This window comes from Pseudorasbora parva, chromosome 4 (assembly GCF_024679245.1).
Source record: "Pseudorasbora parva isolate DD20220531a chromosome 4, ASM2467924v1, whole genome shotgun sequence".
In the NCBI taxonomy this organism is placed as follows: Eukaryota; Metazoa; Chordata; class Actinopteri; order Cypriniformes; family Gobionidae; genus Pseudorasbora; species Pseudorasbora parva.
In genome coordinates, this window is record NC_090175.1 from 16,825,659 (window position 1) to 16,844,283 (window position 18,625).

At 38.2% G+C, this 18,625-nt stretch overlaps 1 protein-coding gene across 8 annotated transcripts in view; it reads left to right on the forward strand.

Moving 5' to 3' along the window:
- grin2bb (glutamate receptor, ionotropic, N-methyl D-aspartate 2B, genome duplicate b) overlaps positions 1 to 16,825 on the forward strand; it is a 148,276-nt gene extending 131,451 nt beyond the window's left edge. For 6 of the 8 annotated variants that reach the window (XM_067441111.1, XM_067441112.1, XM_067441106.1 and 3 more), the window contains 4 exons: positions 648 to 808; positions 3,940 to 4,127; positions 6,509 to 6,747; positions 10,533 to 16,825. In XM_067441111.1, coding sequence (XP_067297212.1) covers positions 648 to 808; positions 3,940 to 4,127; positions 6,509 to 6,747; positions 10,533 to 13,019 — 3,075 coding nt within the window. In that variant the 3' untranslated portion in view covers positions 13,020 to 16,825. The remainder of the gene's footprint in view (positions 1 to 647; positions 809 to 3,939; positions 4,128 to 6,508; positions 6,748 to 10,532) is intronic. The other 2 variants (XM_067441113.1, XM_067441114.1) reach the window with 2 other exon arrangements.
- The last annotated feature ends 1,800 nt before the right edge of the window (positions 16,826 to 18,625 follow it).

Below are 18,625 nucleotides of genomic sequence, written 5' to 3' on the forward strand. Positions count from 1 at the left end.
TAGGTTTTAAGTTTAAAAACGTTGCTTTGTTTGAGAGATCTGATGTGTCAATGGTTAAGCATGGGTGTATCTGTGACTACTGAAATAACTTTTTTCACAATTCACCTTTAAAAAATGTTTTACCTTGCCATTTTATGTCCTTACCTGCGAGTATGTGAATCCATGCATGCTTACACTGCACAGTTTTGCTTATGAGATCCTAATACTACTGTTTATGATCCTCAAATGACTGATGACATATTTGGGCAACCACATGCTGACTGGTTTCGTGATGATTTGTTTTTGTTTTTCTGTCATCTTTGCGTGGAAAAAAGTGGGCTAATGTGAATTAGCCAGCCGCTATGAAACAGAAAACAAGATTTGACTCTGAGAGGGTGCTGTAGCCCATTTAATAATTGATGTGGTGAGATTTTTGTTTTTTACTCTAAGTCATGGTTTACTTTTTATGCCTGGCAAAGCTTTGGGTGTCTAGAGAACATAGTCCTTGTGTTTACACAGGAAAAAGTTCTATTATGCATGGTGGAGAAAAGAGATCTGTTGTATCTTTTCTGAAATGACACCTCTTCTCACACTTTGCCCCTTGAGTGTTCATTGACAATGTGGACACTGATGAGTTACATCCATTTATTTTTCTCTCTTTTATCAAGTTCCAACATCCGAATGACTTTTCCCCTCCGTTCCGGTTTGGTACTGTGCCCAATGGCAGCACAGAGAGAAACATAAGGAATAACTACAAGGAGATGCACAGCTATATGACCAGCTTCCACCAGAAAAACGTAAACGAGGCGCTCCACAGCCTGAAGACGGGGTGAGAACGAAAAAAGACCACGATTGAGAGAGAGAGAGAGAGATGATAGAGATGATATCTGTATGAAAAGGGTGAGAAGAGAAAAAGAGGGCAAGACAGCGAGATTAAACGCTTGTATGACAGCAGTAAGTACAGGGTGTGAGTGGGTGGATGAACTCTGGACTGATAATAGCATCAAAATGAGGCTTCCTGGAGGGACTTTGTTTGGAGATGCTGATTGGTAGAAGAATGATTCAACATGAATGTGGTCCTTTGTCCTTTATATTATCAGTAGGGCTAAGCGGTGCATAACCTAATTCAGGGTTAGTTGTAACGTACATGGTTTTTTTTTATTTACCCGTTGCCCATATTAAAAATATATAGAGAAAAAATTGTGCCAAAAAAAGAAAAAAAAAAATTCACTGAACATTTATTTAACCATAGCAAAAGTTCAAAATGTATTGCTTTTTTTAAGTTATTTTTTCATCTCTTTTTTTGTTTATTAAAAAGCAGACAAATCGGATCATTATTTGAATCTTATATCTGTTATTTAACAGTTGAAATAATTTTTTTAATACTGATCTAAACAGCAGAAGCCATGGTTTAAATCCCAGTTGTGCAGATGGGGTACGTTGTAACACTGCGTTACAATGAGCCCTCATTAGAACTACACTATTATATTCTATAGTTTTATGAATTATATTGAGAAAACCATGAGAAAAGGGTGAATAATTATTGAGAGTCAATGTTCAGAAAATATCAATTAGTATTATGTTTTGATCTATGCTGTATAGCTGTGTTTTTGTTTTTGGTAAAGTAGATCATAAAGTACTCATAAAGTAGGTTTTTTTTTATTATTAAAAAACACCATTTATTTTATTTGAAAAAGTGAATAATTGTATTTTATTGACAAAATATTTTAGTTTGTCTTAAATATTTTTTTGATTATATCAGGTAACATTTTATTTATAAAATCATCAAATCATAGTCATTTGGTCCCCTCACATGTTACAATGTACCCCACCTATGGGGCATTTTGTCACATTTCACTTCTATTATTTTAGGTTAAATCAAGAAAAAAGTATACAGTGTATTAATGAAACAAATCTACATAATTGTACTAGACGTGTGAAATGAATGTGGGAAAAAATAAATACTCTGAACCCCATGTGGATTTACATAAACTGAGAAAGTCAAAAAGCGTTAGGTTGTGCCCCGCTCTCCGTTTCTAACTGTGGTTTATGAAGTGGTCTAATCATTTGTTTATTTTGTGCTGGCTAATATGACAGTCATCTTGGACTTATAATAACTTAGTTACTTAGTAACCTAGTTACCAGGATAAAGTATATAGTTTTAGCTGGTCATGTGATTTCAGCATTGCAGCTCATAGGATGCAACACGCTTTATGTAAAAGCTACATTTAAAAAAGTGTTCACTAGGAGCCTGCATGAGCGTACATCATTTTAAACATATTTTAAAACTATTATACATTTTGTGTGAAACATTTTACTGAGGGAGTCATACAGTGCATCCAGAAAGTATTCACAGCGCTTCACTTTTTCCACATTTTGTTACAGACTTTTTCCAAAATGGATTCAATTCATTATTTTCCTCAAAATTCATAATGACAACGTTTGTTTGAAATCTTTGCTAATGTAGCTCTTCGCAACCCTCAGATTCCAGATTTTTAAATAGTTGTATCTAGGCCAAATATTCTATCTATCCTATCTAAATGTCCTATCGCAACAAACCATACATCAATGAAAAGTTATTTATTCAGCTCTCATGTCATGTATAAATCTCAATTTCAAAAAGTTGACCCCTATGACTGGTTTTGTGGTCCAGGGTCACATATTATTTAAAGCTAGAGACATCAGTAAGTCCTCATTTCTTTTGCATCTTTCACTTTGTTTTTAAATACCTCAATATATTGACTTCAGTTTGTTTTAAATGGCCCTTTGGTGAGGCAAATCTTTTTTTATTTTATTTTTATGTAATTTTTTTTCCATCATTAAAGCTCATAAATTATATATATGATTATACACAAGAATTATCTAAACACTCTTTCTCTAAATTTTTTTACTCATCTTTGTTTAGCACAGGGTTGTTATCGTTAACTAAACTTAAAACTACATTAAAAATACATTTCAATTACTTAATTAATAAAATAAACACAATTTTATTTCAGCTAGTTGCCAAGGCAACATATCTCTTTTAGTTTAAGTACTAAAATAACTAAAACTAAATAAAATGAAACTTAATAAATATATATATAGACAATTTGGAAAAAATGGATTCAGTTTATGTTTTGTCAGCAATGTCAGCACAGGCTTTTACGATATGGATTAGACACCCCTGCCACAAACAGTGAGTAACAGTGTTCATTACTGATCTGTGATCAGTGATTTCTGATGTCTAGCTAACTATTCAAGTTCACACAGATTTTTTTTGTAAATCGTTTAATACCGTTTATGCATCAGCGAATCAAGCCCAATGCTCATCACTACAGCCTTTCATGTGATGGGAAAAGATCTAAAAATAATGCTATAATCAACTTTTTCACGATTGGTTAATCTCGACAGCTGTAGTAGTAAAAAAAATGTAGTAAAAATATTGGAGAAGGGTTGCACATGTAATACGCATTTCAAATGCAAAGATGTCAGCCAATCACAACAGTGGGTGTTTACACTGAAGTCTCACAGCAGACACGCCCCTTCGAGCATTCCAGCCAGAGGGCTAAAATCAGAATAGAAAAATGCCTTTTATTTCTAAATTATGACATTTTATGCTGTAAAAATCATTCTAGCAATAAAAGTACACCTCAGGAAACATTATACAAATAATAAAAAAAATCCACATCATGGGACCTTTAAAAAAACTAATATAAAGAGACAAAAACACAATAAAATTACTAAAATTGTAATACAATTTTTAATGAAACCAGAAAATTACTATACTATACAAAAAAACTATACTATTGTATCAAAAATACTGAAAATATTCCTTCTTCTTTCGGTTGTTCCCTTCAGGGGTCGCCACAGCGAATCATCTGCCTCCATCTAGTCCTAATCAATAATACTGAAAATAAGAATAAGGTTTTGACTAGGAGTTACTGGCATTCTAACATATTACTCCTCTCTCCTCCTATGTAGTAAATTGGATGCATTTATCTACGATGCAGCGGTCTTAAACTACATGGCCGGACGCGATGAGGGCTGTAAACTGGTGACCATTGGCAGTGGTTATATCTTTGCTACTACAGGGTATGGCATTGCCATTCAGAAAGACTCAGGCTGGAAGAGGGCAGTGGACCTCGCCATTCTGCAGCTTTTTGGAGATGGTAAATATTGTCTAATTTATTTACTTTTGTTTTATTTGTCATTGCATTGGATGAATGTGATAAATTAGTTTGGAAAAGTATGGAATTTCATTTTTAGTAATTTACTGGTCTGGGAAAGTATGGGATTTTTTCATTGAAAATGTGTAGGGACCCTGTAATCTGCACAAAATATTTAGGGGAAATTCACTAAGAATTAATCTGTATTGTCTGGGTTGTTTTATCATCTATGATTCTTAAAAAAGTCCCAACATTTTGCTAAGCACAATTTGCATGATGGAAGGCTATAACATTTAACAGACAGTGCCTGGTTAAAATGGCTTGTGGGTGGTGGTTAGTGAATCAGACAGGTTTTTGCACTGAAATGCTGTTCACAAAAGTGGCGTGAATGTGTAGAGAATTCACAGCTTGAGATGTTTACTTCATTCACTTCTTCTTTAAATGGTTCTCAATGTGCCCTCAAGGCAAACAGTTTTGAAGAATACCTGGCAAGAGATGACAAGTGCCTACACTGTCTGTTAGTACGCCAACAAGAATGCCACACAAAATGGTATTAGATGTGTGAAAATATGGCAGCCTGTTTTTCAGAGCTTCCTTTGTGTGAGAATCACATTCTGTTTAAGCACAATAAAGCTAATATTGAATTACTGTCCTCATCAAATCATTAAGAATTGATCTCATATTACAGGTGATTCAAAGCTTAACGCCGTAACATACAGTGTCAAACCAAAGGATTTGTTCATATTTGCACAATGCATTATTACTTTGCATTTGTGATTTTTTTAAATAGATCATATAATTGTATTACAAATGGGTGTATCAAAGAATCCTAAGTATCATGGTTTCCGCAAAAAACAACAACATAAAAGCAGCCCAACTGTATCTTGAGTTCAAATCAGTATCTTGGAATGGTTTCTGAAGGAACATGTGACATTAAAGATTGGAGAAATTATGCTGAAATTGTAAAATATATATTCAAATATATATATATATATATATATATATATATATATATATATATATATATATATATATATATATATATATATATATATATATATATGTTTTACTAAAAAATATTTAGTAGTGTATGTTCAGTTTAATGTAGCAGTAGCTGTACTAAATTATAAATAGTGTACTAATATAGTGCACCAAGTAGCTGTAATAGCTGTACTGTAACGGCAATAGATCTGCACATTTCTAATTCATTTTGATTTGAGAGCTTTCCTTTAGAACCTGCTAGTAATCCAGATCCAGAGGCCATTTCTGGAAATCATCCTCTCTTCCCCAAACAGCATCTGAGATGACAGGCTGTTTGGAACACATCCAAAGACACATGCAGAACATGCCCTATGCAACCCCATACATTCATTAATTTTAGACATTCAGGATAGATTGTAAGGAGAGCTTATAGATATATGGGCATCAGATTGGCATCTAGATAGATTTATATAATATATATCCCATACTTAGTGATTCCACATGCATGGGTATGTCACACAAGCAGGACACGTTAGAATAGATTAGTGGCACAGTGAGCGTTCATATGCATATTGACAAGCAGGCAGTGCACCTTAGTTCGGCATACTGACAGTGGTATGGCATGTAGAGGTACGGTTGGGTCTATCACATGTTGTTATATAAGCCAGCATATGATCCAGGAGTCCTATTTGTAAGTGTCAATGGGGCTATTGTGTTATTTCAAAAGTACACTGGGAAGGCATCAACTGGGTGACATATACATGTAGGTACACATGAATGCACCAGCACAGCATGCAAACACCCGCGCACACATTCACCCTCACTTTTGGATTTGAAGGCTTAAGTCACCAGGTAAAGTTCCCACTGCCACTTCCATTCAACCTCCGAGTGGATAAAATATTTTGCATGTGTGTGTTTTTTAGTATATTTGTGTATATCTGCATTTGTCCCTAAAGACAGACCTGCAGGACACCTAATGGTGTTTTGGAGTTTGATCCTGTCTCCTGTGCGGGATGTCAGACCCCTCAGGGCCCTTATTAGAGCTGGGAACCAAATCTCAAGTGACTCCCATAAGCAATCATTAATGAGAAGAGAGCTTCAGTGCGTACGAGTTTGGATTAATCCATCATGACAAATGTTACACTTCGCAGGGGCCGTAATTTGTTTACTGTGTGCAGTTTTGTGGGGGCTCTAAATGAACGCACTGCTAAAATTGCCACGGATAGACAAAGTAAACAGACCTATCTGCTAACGGTAACTGTAACGCTCAAGCGCTCTTAAAGCCCATAAACACACAACGGGAGAGGCAGAAGGTAAAGGTTTACAAACAGCCGCTCTCTTTTTCTTACACGCAAACAATCGCAACTTTAGAAATTAGCCATCTTTTTCCTGTTTCTTTTTAGGTGAGATGGAGGAACTTGAGGCCCTGTGGCTGACTGGCATCTGCCACAATGAGAAAAATGAGGTGATGAGCAGTCAGCTGGATGTAGACAACATGGCAGGTGTGTTCTACATGCTGGGAGCTGCAATGGCCCTGTCCCTTATCACATTCATCGCAGAACACCTCTTCTACTGGCAACTGCGATTCTGCTTCATGGGTGTGTGCTCGGGCAAGCCCGGCATGACCTTCTCCATCAGCAGGGTGAGTGGCAGGTTTACTTTTGAACTTTTGATCAGCAGGCAAACAACCACAAGGGTTGACCCAGATATTATTCGGGAGCCTATTAAGTTCAAAAGTCTTAAAGCTTTGGAGATAGAGCACAGGTAAGAAAGATATTACACTGCAAATCGTTTTCTTAATTGGTGTCTTTGTCTTGCCACCCAGTAAAAATATATTTTCTATCCTTAAAGTTGCAATGAAACGGAAGTACCTAAAGATCTTTTTTTTTCCATAATGTGTGATGTACATCCAAATGTGGTGGATTGTTAGGAAGGGACAAAGTAGGCTGGGGACTATGCATCTCGGTTGTTGATTTGGATTTTGAGATGTGGGTCTTACATTCAAAGTGGAAGCAGATGAACGTAAGCTTGCAGGGGGCGAAGAAGTCCTGCATATGTCACCAGAGAGAACGTGCATTCACGCTATGTTGAATTACCGTAATTTCGAGGTTTCAATTTGTAAAAAAAGCATTCACTCTGTTACAGAGCTCGTAATTACAGCTTGTAAAATGGAACTTTTCTGAGAGTGCCTACTTGTACCACATGACCGCTGTACCACCGCAGGGCTCGACATTAAGACTTACCCGCTTGTCCGGGGAACTTAATTTTTTTAAGGGGCAATTTCACAGCAACAGTGTGTTACTGAATGATTCAGCGTTTTGAATGAATCTTTTAAATCAAAAATACAATTACCTACTCAAAACAATCTCATTATTTAAAACAGTTGTAATTTTTCAGTGTAAATTATTTAATTTGATTGGTAACAGCCCAATAGTGTCTTGTTTTTATTTAATTAATAGATCAAATTTATTAATATAAAATGAAAGCTAAAGCATAGCCTATATTTAATAAGATTATAGGAGAAATGCCCTTTATAAAACGTAAAAATATCACAAATATGCATATTTAATATGTCAAAACTGACTGAACACTGGTGAGAATAGAATAAATTATATTTACAAAAAAAGAAAATGACAAGCACATTTTTACCAATTGAATGACTGATAGCGTCACCGTATAATTCCCAATCCGAGGACAGCTCCAAATAACGTTGTAATCTCGAGCCTATGGTAATTATGACAGGGAGTGAATGCAGCAAGAAGGCATGTCATTTTCACCGGAAGATCCAGTTGTGACATTTTGATTGGTCAAATTTTAAATAAAAAAAATGTAATAAACATATCCACATGGTAAGATGGTAAAGCATTTAATATGCATTTAGAAAACCCATACCAACTTTAAAACAAGATTAATTTAGCTGAGAAATATTAAGATATATATATATTTCAATAAATGTATCTTGAATGTAATTACATTATGAACATAAGAACATAATTTTATGCAATTGGCTCATTTTGGCACTTGATTGAATTTAGTATTTTAAGGATGTTTAAGTGTTTTTACTGGAAACAACAAAAATATACTGATTAAGAAAAAGAGTTTGCTGTGTAAAAAGTGCAATTTATTTTTTTTATTTTTTTTAAATGTACAAGCATTTAATTTACATTAGAAGCATTAGATCTCAATGCTTAAACTTTTGGATGATGATTACATTTAATTTGAGGAGGGAATAATTGTGGCAAATGTGGTGTATTTTGTGAAAAGAGTACATTCAGTTTAGTTTCATTCTGATGTAGGCCAAAGTAGCAGTCTCTTATTCAGGGGTCCCCAGACTCGGTCCTGGAGGGCCGCTGTCCTGCAGAGTTTAGCTCCATCCCTAATCAAACCCACCTGAAACAGCTAATCAATGCCTTTATAGGACCTAGTAAGACAATGATTAGCTGGTTCAGCTGTGTTTGATTGGGGTTGGAGCTAAACTCTGCAGGACAGCGGCCCTCCAGGACCGAGTCTGGAACTCGGACATCAAATCGTGCCTCAAGCAATTTGGAGTGTTGCCATGACCCACATAATGTCTGGGATGAGCACAGAGGGAATAAATATCAGTTTATCTGACCAAGCTGGCAAGTGACTCAATGATACCTGAGTTCACAAATTATTAAGGCTAACAGGAAAAATTATTACTATATTGGTCTGTTAGCAATTTGTATCGGTTTCCCCAGTTACAAATACAGACACAGCAAACCGATTTTATTACTAGATATAGTTCCTTTGAGATGTAGATGCGTGTTTGAACACTAGTTAAAGCAGTGTTGCTGTGGTGGGGGTAAGAAGAATCTAAAATAAATAGAGGGGGAAAGGCAAAAGAAAAAATGGGAGAGAATGGCACCTCTCAAGAGAAAGAAGGAAAGAGAAAAATAAATGAGATAACACTGAATAGAGAATATGTTCCAACCCAATCGGATTGAAGGGTCAGGAGATGAATGAGAATAAGAGTCACACTGGGAAGGTTGACCTGAGTTAAAAAAAGACAGAAGGTAAAGGAGATAAGAGGAACATAAAGAGAAGAGAGAAAAAATACACAGGAGTGGATAGACACTAAGCGTGACTAAGAGCGAGACAGGAAACATTTCTGACATGTTGCCTCACTGGAGGGACGGATCGCCAGTAGAAGAGTAACCTTTAGCCTTTGAAATGTTTTGAAGAGAATTCGATTTGTTCCACATGTGTTTCATGAATTATTTGTTATAAAAAGTTTTTATAAAATTTTAAAAGACATTCCATTTTAGTGGAATCACAACTTATTAATATGGATATAAATGGAAGCACCCAATATAAATAAGATACGATAATGTAAAGTATTTTGACTCCCAGTCAGCCTCACAATAACACATTTGCCATTAAGAAATTAGTTTGATAAAATACTGCCAAAACTACACAGATAAATGGATTAAAATTTAGTAAATCTGCATCGTGGTGAATGAGCTGAAGAGGTTTATTACAATATTGCGTAATTAATTTGTCATGGCAGTGATGAAGGAGAGACTCAGAGGAGTAGACACATTGGTGTCAGCTGAATTTTAATCACATTGATTGAAGACATTGATAGGCAGTCAAAACCACAGAGTTAACTGCAACCCTGTCACCATCAATCACAACCTCTTTCACCCCTGTCGTTTCTCTCTCTTAAACTTATTTCATTCTGCTTTCCTCTCTCTCCTTTCATCTCTTTATGCCCTCATTTTGCCTTTTCTCCTCTTGTATTTATAATGTCAAAAGGTTAAAGACAGTGATGGATACACAGTTAATTTTAAACATGATGTGATAAAGGAAATCCCTGAATGTTTTTAAAATGTGTAATAATTAATTTTTCCACCATCAGGCTTATAAAACTAAACCACAGCATAAAGAAGACAGTCAGAACAGTAATTACAAAACTAATTTGAAAACATAAATACTTAAAAACTATAAAAACTTTGAGACTTGAAGGGAATTAAGGCCTGTTCACACCAAGAAAGATAACTATACTAGCGTCCACAACAGAGGATGTTGTTGTTCTGTTTATTCTAAGCCCATGCATGTCAGCCACTTAAATGTTCAAGATTTTTACAGCAGGATGGATTCTGATCAAAATTGTTCTTAATGTGATTCCAATGATATTGTTTCTCTGTGCCGTCATCGTTACAGCTGTGGTGTGAACTCTGCTTTTCTTGTAATATTGAGAATGTTTTAAGAATTTTAGAACTATATGGTTATCGTCCTTGTTATGAATGGACCTTTAGCCTTGAAAGGTTTGACTTGAACTTTGCATCAGAATTGTGGACATGTTTGCTGCTAATTAAACTTTATTAAACTAATCTAATCCCACATTTCTTGTTCCTTCTTCTCCTTTCCTTTGCTTTTGCTTTCCCCTTATTTTATGTCCAACAGGGCATCTACAGTTGCATCCATGGTGTTCAGATCGAAGAGAACAAATCAGCCCTTAACTCACCATCAGCCACTATGAACATGAACATGAACAACACCCACTCCAACATTCTCCGTTTGTTGCGTACTGCCAAAAACATGACCTCTGTGCCTGGGGTCAATGGTTCACCCAACAGCGCATTGGACTACAGCCATCGTGAGTCAGCCGTTTATGACATCAGTGAACACCGGCGCAGCCTAGCAGGCCACGCAGACTGCAAGCCTCCACCATACCTGCCAGAGGACAACATGTTCAGCGACTATGTAAGCGAAGTGGAGAGGACTTTTGGGAACTTGCACCTGAAGGACAGCAACCTGTACCAGGATCATTACCTACACCACCATGGGGGCACGGGATCCGAACTGGCTCTTGGTATGTCGGGTCCCCTGCCTAACCGACCTCGTAGCTTAGGGAGTGCCAGTTCATTGGAGGGTGGGTACGATTGTGACAGTTTAGGGGGAGGGGTAGCGCCCATCTTCACCACTCAGCCACGGCAGTCGCTGACACATCGGAACAGGGAAAAGTTTGACCTCATTGCAGGTCACCCAACCCAGTCAAGCTTCAAGTCTGGCCTGCCCGATCTATACGGAAAGTTCTCCTTCAAGGGTGGGGCATCCAGTTCAGGGTTTATTGCAGGACATGACAGGTACTGTGGGGGTGGTGGGGTGGGATCGGGAGGGGATGATGGAAACATTCGATCCGACGTGTCTGATATTTCCACTCACACCGTGACCTACGGGAACCTTGAAGGGCACGGCAAACGGCGCAAGCAGTACAGGGACAGCCTAAAAAAGAGACCAGCTTCTGCCAAGTCTCGCCGTGAGCAGGATGAGATTGAGCTTGGCTTCAGGAGACGCCCCCACCACACTATCCATCATCACCACCATCATCCAGCAACACAAGCACACCGATCAGCCACTCCACCCGTGGAGCGCAAGAGCCAGAGAGGTGGTAACTGCACCTCCTATCTATTCAGAGACAAAGATAATTTGAGGGACTTCTATGTGGACCAGTTTCGTGCCAAGGAAGGGGCATCTCCATGGGAACATTTGGATTTAAGTGATGCTCCAGGAATGGGTGGAGGAGTGGGACTGGGCGGAGGCGGTTGCGGTGGAGTAGTTAGTAGCAGTGGTGCTGGGGGAGCGTGCACTAGTTTGGTTCCCATGGAAGATTTCCTGAAAGGTAAATCCAAGAAGACAGAATGTAAGGGTGGAATGGGAGGAGGATCACCTGGGCAACAGGGCCATGCATGCTGGGAAAAGGGCATCGGAGGGGTAGGAGGGTTGGCTGGAGGGGATTGGGAATGCCGCAATTGCCACAGTGGAGGGGTTGGAAGTGGAGGAAGCAAGCCAGTTTGCATGCATGGGGGAGGCGGGGCCGGGGGCTATCCAGCTGCTGGGGGAGTTGGGGGATCCAGTGGAGGGAGTGGACAAATCTCAAGCCGCCCTAGTTCAGCCTCCTGCAAGCGGTGTGATTCATGCAAGAAACCGGGCAACTTGTATGACATCAGTGAGGACAACAACCTCCTCATGGATCAAATTGGGGGCAAGCACCTTCTGGAGAGCGGAAAGGCAGGGGGAGGCACAGGGGCCCAAACCCAGGTACAGAGGCGAAAATTTGGCCCAGGTGGTAAGGTTTTGCGCAGGCAGCACTCTTATGACACATTTGTAGAGCTGCAGAAGGAAGGGGCGGGCAGGATGGGTGGGTTTGGAGGCAGTGGCGGAGCGTCAATGCTTCCTCCACCCCGAAGCGTGAGCCTAAAAGACAAAGACCGCTACATGGAAGGCGCAAGCCCCTACGCCCAGATGTTTGAGCAGTATGCGGGAGGGGAGCGGGAGACAACATATTTTGGGGACAGAGGGAAGGGTGGGGGTTCATCATTTAGCTTATTCCGTGGGGGTGAAGGTGGGTTGCACCGTCGCTCCGTGGGTGAGAGAGACATGAGGGACAGGGATAGAGGCATGATGGGAGGAGGTGTGGGCGGTACCCGAGGGGTCGGGACTTACTCCTTGTCTAAATCTCTCTACCCAGATAAGGTGAACCAGAACCCATTCATCCCAACCTTCGGCGACGACCAGTGTCTATTACACGGCGCCAAATCATACTACATCAAAAAGCAGCAGGCACAGCCGCAGCAGCAACAGACGCCACAACAGCAGCAGCAACAGCTCCTCAACAACAGTCGGGCTGACTTCCGGGGCTCCATGGGGGTGACTTCCTATTTGCCTGCTTCCGCAACTTCTGGGGTGATGTCCAATGTGGCCCCTCGGTTCCCCAAGGAGCTATGTTTGGGCGGGCCTCTTGGCAACCACCACGGTGGAGGACCTAGCAACAACAAGCTGCTGTCAGCAAGGGATGGGTTAGGAATGGGTCAAGGACAGAGACCGTTTAATGGATCGAGCAACGGACATGTTTATGAGAAGCTTTCCAGTATAGAGTCTGATGTCTGAAGATGGGAGTCAGAAGCATATGGAAATGTGGAAAAGAAGCCAACGGACATTCGGAATGACGATTGAGAGAAAACTGAAAAGGCAGTGTGTAATTAGTACCTTCATGCTCACAAAAAGAAGAGGAAACCGTGTGTAGGGAACTGACTCATGCTTTCATTAAGTTACACGGATCATGCGCTGCCAAGCGTACGTATGTAAATAGTGAGAGGGGACCTGCCCACTGTCGAAAAGTTGAGATTAGGGGGGGGGACCTGTTTATTCCACTCTTTTATTCTCGTTTTTTGTATATCCCACTTTTTCTCTGCTCCTAACATCAAAACAGCGGCCGATCCTGATGGAGACAACTGTGTACAATCCTTTGTACAATTGTGGATGGAAATCAGTTACTCTTTTTAAACAACAGGGTAAAACTTACAATAATTGTATTGATAATGTTCTTGATAATAATATTATTATATATTATTACAATGTTTATGATGTTCCATTTGGGCTTGGTTTCTGGGTGTTTTATGCTGTTATATATTTGTACTGTAGTTTCAGTTCTTGGTTAACAAACCACTTTGCGGGAGGCTTTTTTGATTTATCAATTGAGCTAATTTGATTGTTAATTGATTTGTAGACAAACGTGGATTCCATAAAGGTTCTTTATTATTGGTTATTCAAGTTTATTTTACCAGTATGGAGTGCTGTGAAATGTGTGTACAAGGCATGATTTGCAAAGTACTTCAGCTGTACTTGAGATATCATTGTGAAGGAAATGTATTCTTTTCATCTTATTTTATAATGTTCCGTTTGTTAGAACAATATTGGTTTAATACACAGCACGTTATGTGCCTTACCAAGACGTACAGAATACCAGATTTACAGGTCATATTGCCATGGTAACTTTCTGGCCACTGCACACAGATTTGTCATTGGATGATTCATATTATTGTGGAAACTTTCTTTTATGATATAAGCACTGATATGGAATATCCAGGAGACGTAAAGTAGCCTGAATGTGTTCATAATAGTATTAATCTTGAGAACCAGGTTCTAAAGAAAACCAGTTAAATGACAATTCTGACAAGTTCTACTAATAGGAACGTATGATATTTGAGGTTTGCACAACATTGTACAGTGCACAGTATCCTCTGAGAGTTGAGCTGCAGTTGTATGGGTTTATCTACAATATAGAAACACAAATCAACTTCATATTTTTCTCCACTGTCCCCCATTTCTTAGGAAGTCTTTGATCAAGCAGTAAAATAACAACTGTGTCATGGATTTGTTTCCACTTAGAATGCAGTTAGTATTGGATATGCTTATCTGTACTTTCCTTAGGGAGACACCAGTGCACCGTGTGTATGGTTTTGCAAGATTCTCAGCAAATGCTTGCATTTTATGTAAATATTCTTTTTTCCACTTTGTACAGTGAATAGACAAAAAGGATGTAACTCTTCAGATTTATGTTTTACCATATTTGTTTTGATATTTTAAGAATTAGAGTGAAGGTTAACAATCCAACTTTGCTGCAAAACGTATCAGTTAAAACTCAATGGCATGGATAAACATTAAGATTTTTTCTATATCCTCCCGATTGTTGTCCAGGCTAATACAATCCTTTACTGCACCTGTACAGCAGAAGTGAAATTTTCTAGATATTTTTGTTATATTCCCCAAGTCCTTTTAAAAAAAAAAAAACTTAAGACATAATAATGGAAGGGATGACTCAAGTTATTCCCCCTATCCATTTGAAGTTAATTTGCAGTTTTAATACCCACTTATATCAAGCAGAGGTATTTCTCAGGAATTCTGGATGGGCACAGGCGAAAACAAACATATCATTTAACTAAATTGCCTAAATCAATAAACAAGTAAACTCATTTAATTGGATAAACATGAGATTCGTTGCAAGAATTTATTTACTTTTCCCCCCATCATTTTCAAAGCCACAAATGAACTCATGGCAGCGCAGTCTGAACGTCTTTTTTTTAACTTTTGGCCCACAGCTTAGATTTTAAAAAAATCCTTTACTTGAAGTTAGTTGTGTTTATTGCAGATTTTGTTTATAAATTTTCTTTGTGAACGAACTGTTAGCCAAACAGATCTCCACTTTAAGCACAATATTTATACAATTTTGGTTTGTAATTGATGTATAGCTATCAATTTGTGAATTTTTATCTTAACTTTTTGCCATTCTTTTTTGACTCAGTTGTCTTTGTGTGAAAGTTTGTGTTTAAGACGAGCATGCATTTCTTTTACTTATTTATTGCCATATCTTTAGCGTTTCATACATTTATGTCTATTTAGATATCATGCCTGTGCTTTGTGGATGCAATATGTTGCTTCGTACAGGTTCAGGGTGATACAATAGATGTGTTGATTCTGATAAGATCTTTGAAAAATGGACATGTATGGAAAAATAACTTGTCATGGAAATGATCAAAATCTGGGTGATAGTTTGTCAGGAATAATCATAATAGGTAATGGGAAGACCATTTTTGTGTCCAAAGCTAATTTTGCCATTTTTTTGTCTCACAAGATTTTCTCACTTGCTCTCACAATACCTTTCTTAGCATGGGACCATTTTACCCTTAAGATTTATTTTTATGCTTGGTCTACTTTTTTCTTTTATTTAGTAAGTCCTTTAAGGATATCTCACAAGATATCTCATAACAGTGTGTCATTTTTTTTAAGAGCAAGAGATGTGTTGACAAACTTAGACCATTGCATTTCCTGTCTATCTCTGTATTTGTAATGGAGAGTCAAGCCTATAGTTTGTAGTAGTACTACAGTATGTAGAGGACGTATTGTGTGATTGTGTGTGAGTGTCAGGGACATTTGCCTTTGCTCTTCCTGAAAAGCTTTCCAATTTTATATTTCATTTCGATTCACACTTTAAAGATGTGGCCTTGTAAAAGCATGCTAATATCATTTGATAAATACAGGTTTAGTGTGAGACGCAGAATATACAACGGAGATGGTGCGGATAAAACGGGCGGGAGGGAAAGTAGCCAATGTTCTGTGTTTTTTCCGTGTTTTATCTCCTTCTCATTCATTCTCATTTGAACTAATAACAGTCTTTTCTTTTTTCCTTGATGACTGGTAGGATTGAGTAGTTTGGCTCCATTTTATTGCTTTGTCATTTTAGAGCCCTCCCCAGTAAGGTACGTCACATATGATTGTATGTGTATCTGAAATCATATGCTTGATTACCTCTGTGTGAGAGTGGGCATGTGTGTGAGCGTGCAGGTTTTTGTGCGTGCGTGTGTGTGTGTGAGAGAGAGAGAGAAAAGGAAACAGAGCACAGTGCAATGGTTATCTATTATGTCTGCTGTAAATAATTACGTCCCCTTTCCATAGCCTTTTAATATATGAAGACAAATATTTAAAATATTGAAGTTTGAGATACATTTTTGTCTGGAAGATTTTTTATAGCCACATGGGGAAAAGGTTATTAGACCACTGGACCAGGAGCACAGTGCCATTCTAATAGCATCCGAGAATCAGAATTTAAGACACAAATTTACACCGTTGTTGTCTTCAATTCTGTCTTTCTTGTATTTTAACCACTTATTTTAAATCTTACTTATGGATCACAATTGTACAGATTCTGTAAATATGACAAAAATTGTTTCTTTTTCTGTTTTTGTATAGAGAGAGATTACATGTGTTAAGGCTACAATAATAATTTAATGAGACATTTCACAATACTTAAGCTATTGAGAATACAGACACAGTGTGAAAAGTGCTAAGATATATTCTTCTGTCTCTTTGTACAAAACAGTGTTGACTAAAAACAAAATAAAAGGGAGAGATCTCAAGCTTTATAGTCCTTCTGTCTTTTTCCATACATTCCCAGCAGCAAGAATCTGAGGAAATGGTGACACTCCTTTTTTCTGTTCTTTTTTCCCCCCAGTGTCATCATCATGTGCTAAATATGAATCTCATTTGGTTTTTCATGCTGTTAATATGAAAATTGTAGGACAAATTTTCCTTCGTTTCTCATGTGCTCTACACAAGCTTAGGTTTGATTCGTGACAATGTACATGAAACGTGAATGAGAGCTTATTATCCACTGGTGTTGCCCTGGATACGTCTGGTTCACCGCATCATGAACAAATTGCAAGCAAAGTACTTATCGCTCTTTTCTGTTCCCATCATCGAGCCATGTCAAACATATCATTCTGATTATTGATTCCTGTGTGCAAGAGCTGGTTTTAATCATGAGAATGTCATACATGCTTTTTATTTTTAAAGTAATAGCTGTTTATTTTAAAACCATTTGCAATTCAATATTTCACAAACCTACTCTTTCTATTCCTGTCTCACTCCCCCACTCTCTTTTTCATTCCCTTTTCTCTCTCTCTCTTTCTCATACACGTTTCCTTCAAGCAGCCAATCACAGAATACATTGCAACACATGTAACTATTTCTTGACAATTAACTGTTACCTAGCAACTGGACCTTTAGAGAAAGAAAGAGATAGAGGGAGGGAGAGAGAGAGAGAAAAGAAGAAAGATGTGTGTAGTATACTGTGTCTTGGTTTGTTTGCTACAACATATAACACAGAAACAGCGAGTGGAGTCGATATGCAACACCCACACGTGTCCATGGCGACGGGAGAAAAAGAGCTAAATGCAAGCAGGGAAGTTTAAGGAAGAGTCACGGATAGAGGGAGTCGTGAATGGAGACTATATTCAGAAAGTAATTAAAAAGGCATCGTTTAAACGTGACAAAGTTATAATAGTTTTTTCTTATCTATTCTGTGAGGTATATCTGAATGAAGCGGCTTCTCGAACAAGAACACACGTAGGGCGGGACTTGATTTTGCCCATTTGGTATGGATTGGTTTGCTATTGCGGTGATGTCATGTGAATGACGGGTCGTCCCGCCCTTGCGCCAAGCAAACACGTCAGAGAAGAGATGTCGCTGCAAAAGTGAGGGCAAGTTATTTTGATTACATGAATTTAAAATGATTTGAAAAGATAAATCATTTACAATGACATATATATATAAAAGAAGAATTGTCAATTTAGATACATGGTGACTGAGGCCCACTGAAGTGCTTTGAAACACGCAGCATTAGCTATTTAATGTGTTTTTTGTAATTTCCACTGAAACAGAAAGACAGGGCGGGACATAAACAGTTCCTCCCCTTTTTTTAAATAGCCTATAGCATTTCATTTATATTGCAGCTGAGCTCGGCAAAGCTACATTTTCTTCCTTATCTCCTCCATATAGCTTTAAAAAAAATTACATTCTGTGCAGAATTAAAATGGGTCCAATAGGTTTTCTGGTATTCTTCGACCTGCGCATATGATCCGCTCTGTGCTATCTTGTCTCTGGACTGGAGCAGACTGTATGCCCTCCGGAAATGAAAAGCATATTCATACTGTCTGAATCATTCCCTCATCATATTCCCTATATAGTGCACTATGTACCATTCACCATGTGGAAAATAGTAAATGTGTGTTCATGAAGCTGCGCTAAAATCGTTTACTTGTTCACACATTTACTATTTTCCACATGGTGAATTCCTGGCTGCAGGAGCTAATAATGTAGGGGGCCGGATGCTTCAGATTCTAGAGAGCATTTCATTGGACAGAAAATTGAACGTACAG